This window comes from Nicotiana tabacum, chromosome 15 (assembly GCF_000715075.1).
Source record: "Nicotiana tabacum cultivar K326 chromosome 15, ASM71507v2, whole genome shotgun sequence".
In the NCBI taxonomy this organism is placed as follows: domain Eukaryota; kingdom Viridiplantae; phylum Streptophyta; class Magnoliopsida; order Solanales; family Solanaceae; genus Nicotiana; species Nicotiana tabacum.
This window is the reverse complement of record NC_134094.1, coordinates 110,562,278-110,566,438: the sequence shown is the minus strand read 5'-3', so window position 1 is coordinate 110,566,438 and position 4,161 is coordinate 110,562,278. Positions and strand designations below refer to the sequence as shown.

Here is a 4,161-nt window from a genome sequence, read left to right as displayed (position 1 = left end):
AAACAAAGCTAGTCAGATAATAACTTCTAAAAAAGAAGTTGACAGCTCAATGGGATCACTAGTGACATAAGTTTCGTCCATTATAAGTTCATCATCATTTGTTGAATGAGAATAGGTCCTGTCTTGAGAGTATCGGCTGCCATGCAGATTGTATAAATCTGCCCGTAAGACCCTATCCACTGAATCACGATCGCTCAAGTTAATTATGTTAATTCCATTCTTATACTCACTGTGAACACCAGTAGACGGCAGGGGTTGATAGCTTGTGGCTTGCGAATATCGGCTGCCACGAACATTGTCCACTAAATCTGGCCTTGGCCTTAAGACCATCTCCACTGAAGCACGATCGCTCAAGTAAGTTAAGTAAATTCCATTCGTATTGGTAGACGCCATGGGTTGATAGCTCCTCTTGTATAAATCTGCCCGTAAGACCATATCCACTGAATTACGATCACTCAAGTTAATTAAGTAAATTCCGTTGGTATACTCACTGTGAACACCAACGGTAGACGCCATTGGTTGTAGATAGTTCTGTGGAAAAGCTCTGAACTCTTGATGCAGATTTTGGTGAGCCATGAATTCTTCATCATCCCTAGGAATAGGAAATTGCACAACGTAATTTCTTGAAACGTACGATTCATAACCTAGGGGATGATGAACTGATGTGTAATGTCGTCGTCTAGGAGAATGATCATAGGGGCACCTTATAATTCGAACATTACGCCGATGGACTTGTTGCGAACGTTGATGATTTCCATTATTATAATTGGGAGAAGAAGAATAGTGTGCGATATTATGATGGGCTAGTTGTGCGTAAGAGCGATGAGCATGGGGATTACTCATGATTTCTTTGATCAATAAACTAAAAAACAGGGCTAACAAAGCAGGGGGAGATGTTCTTTGAGTTAATTCTTGAAAAGAATAGGAACAGCAGAAAACAACCAAATAAATTCGACCAAGGACAATGAACTATATATAGAGATGGACTTGTTATGTTTCCTAGTTCAGTTAGGAAATTAATCACTATATATAGATTAATGATTATTTTTGCTCAGCACTAAAAATACTGGATAAAAAATAAATACCACTTTAAATATGGTCTACCCTACTCAATTTTTACCCTTATAAAAGCTTTTGTTTTAAGAAACTTGCGCGGAAAGAAATAATGTGAAAGGAAATAATAAACTATTTTATATCATTGTTTAGTTTGACTAAGAAAAGGCAACAGGAAGAAAATTGGGGAATGCGTCATTCAAGATTCATTTTATTGCACTAAAGTTAGTAATTATTTTTGTAAAGAAAAGACCACTCAACTTTATTACAGTAATCACAAAAGTTTACCAAATTATTTTTTATAATAAAAATGTCACTCAATTTTGCCTTTAAGTATCACATAAAATCAATAAGAGAAAATAAAAGAGACATTTTATATGTTATTTAGGTAAAGTTAAATGACTAATTGGTTACAAAAGAAAAACAGTAGTAACTAATTTGTGATACTTAGGTAAAGTTGAGTAAATTTTTATTATAAAAAATAATTTATTAACTTTCCTTGATACTTGGGTAAAATTGAGTGATATTATTTTTACATAAAATAAATTAATGACTTTTCGTGCAATAAAATAAAAATTTAGTGAAATTCTTGAAATTACCCCTGGGCATTAGATTAACCAATTAAGCTTGAAAGTACATAAGAGGCCTATATATATATATATATATATATATATATACTACTACTACTACTACTACTAAGAACACTAAGTAATCTCAATTGTAATTCCATACACAGATGTAGAGCAAGAATTTTAACTTACGACAACTTCAAGTGCTAATAACTGGGTTATAAACTCAATATTTATCCATATTTAATGAATTTCTTAATATAAATATATTGTTCAAGCAAAAACTATTGTGTTTGGCCAAACCGGTAGTCGGGCTTCTAACTCCACCCCTGTCCATACATATATACATAGAGGCTTCCATAACAAATCAAAGAATATACTATATACAAGTCTTGTTATCTTGGCTATCACCATTAATTTTGCTCCCACAAGATATATCAATTTCCTTAATCACCAAAGCTCTAGCTCTATTAATAGTTAAAAGACACAAATAAACATGCTCTTCAAGCTCCTCTACTTGTTTCCTGAATCCAACATTACTCTTCTTCAACTCCTTCAACACTTGCAATGAAATGCTATCTTCCCTTCTATCCAAACACAACTGTATCATTGCCTTGTTATGTTCAATCTCGTCGTGTAATCGATCCACGAGTCTACTCATTGTATCAAAATCCCTGTTTAAAATATATGTACCCTTTGCTGCTACATCAAGTTGTGCTCCAATTTTCCTTAAAAATCCACATTTCAAGAATCGAAGATTCGTGAATTTTTTCTTGATTGGACTTAAAGGTAAGCTTATAATTGCTGGTCCCATAATTATTGCAGCTAATGTATGTGCTGCCAGGACCATAGCTGCAACAGCAACTAGTCCACAGGCTGCTGTTACACATACCCCTGAAGCCTTATTTACACCTTTAATCAATTTTATCTTTCTAGCCACTTTTTTCCTCTTTGATTTCAAATGTTGAAGTATCGACGAGTATTCATCGTTGATTCGTGTGAAATCCTGTTTCTTGAGGTCAGAAAATGGATTGCTGTGGATAACAAAAGATCGAAGCTCTAATACAAGGTAACCAAAGTGTTGATCTGTAGAATTGGAACAATCATCGATAGATTCGAGGACTTGTTCAACAAAAGTATAGTCAGATTGGACTTGGTTGATGGATTTGAGAAGGTGGCTGCAGAATTTTGAGGCTTGTGCACTGATATTGAAGTAATTGGAGAGAAGGGATTTGAGATTATATTTCCCTGGAAAAATATTAGTTGATTCAAGAATTGATGTTATGGTTTCTTGACCTGGCTCAAGAAAGATTTCTGAGAATGTATATTGAGAGGGAGATGATAGCAGATTATTATTTACAAGTAGCTGAGCTTTCAGGAAGAAATCACCATAGGATTTTGTCCTTAATGCGCCTAAATATTCTTCATTGACATTCAGGCTTCTTCTCGCCTCTCTCTTCATGTTCTTCCAATCTGGAAATTAAGCAAGCAGATTTAATTTATTAAAGATAAAGATTTAATCAACAAGAAAAAATTACTGAACAAATGGCAGTGAACTAGTTGCATGTTGTAGAAACCACAAAATCAGAAATTCAAACAAGGGGATAAAAATAAAGACATGAATGTCATTCGCGGGACTTGAACATGTGGATAAGCAATTTTTAAATCCATTTGCACAGAGTTTTTACTTGTGTTAAAAGGATGCAACAGTTTACACACAAGAGAATGAATTTATTGTGTTTGCGCCATTTGAGCAAACACAATTTACGACAAAGGAAATTTAATTAAATTCCTTTGTGACCTCCTAGCTCAACCCCTATATATATATTGAAAGATGTGATCGTTGATCAAGTACTTTGAGAGAGATGAAGAAAAATTAGATGGAAAATATTATTTTCTCTGATCTATTTTATGCAACACTATATATTATTTGGAGAGTGAAAGAGGTTTAAAACTATTTCAGGACATTCATGAAAGTTCTCTAATTAGTGGAAATTAAAAAAAAAAGGTAACTTCCACGTATAAAGAAAAAAGAACAGTAGTGATATGATTAACTTACCTTTGATGGTTTTACTAGGTTCGTCTCGTGTATTATCCATGTCTTTTTAACTCTTCAAGAAGTTAAAGCGTAGATGGTTATATAATCTTTAGAACTCTATGAGGTTGCTTCCATGCATGGAAACTAGAAATAGTAAGAGATTGTGACACAAAAATGTGTTTCTTAAATCCTAGGTTGTCTGTCTGAGTAGCGAACCTTTTAAAGCCACTTATAAAGAATGACAGTTTAAGGATTGTATCTTACGTTATCCCTTTCATATGATAAACTCTATAGATTCATTCATTTGATAGGTAAGAAAGAGAGAAAGAGAGGAACTTGTGCCATATATTTGCTATGTTTAGGCTAATATGGGGTAGGGGGTGGCTTCTTGAAACATGCTTTAATTTATTGTCTTTATACTATGACGAAGATCTAATGATGTTTCGGGTGGTAGCTTATCTTTCCACTTTATTTTCACGGTTATATGCCTTTTTTGCTTTC

The 4,161-nt window shown here is 33.7% G+C and overlaps 1 protein-coding gene across 1 annotated transcript; it reads right to left on the bottom strand.

Moving 5' to 3' along the window:
* Positions 1-1,905: 1,905 nt before the first annotated feature.
* LOC107797723 (UPF0496 protein At1g20180-like) lies at positions 1,906-3,961 on the bottom strand. Its single transcript, XM_016620642.2, has 2 exons — positions 3,682-3,961; positions 1,906-3,095 (listed from the first exon to the last, which is right to left on the bottom strand). Exons 1-2 carry the CDS (start codon positions 3,719-3,721, stop codon positions 2,002-2,004), a joined length of 1,134 nt encoding a protein of 377 aa, XP_016476128.1. The 5' UTR covers positions 3,722-3,961; the 3' UTR covers positions 1,906-2,001.
* Between the last annotated feature and the right edge of the window lie 200 nt (positions 3,962-4,161).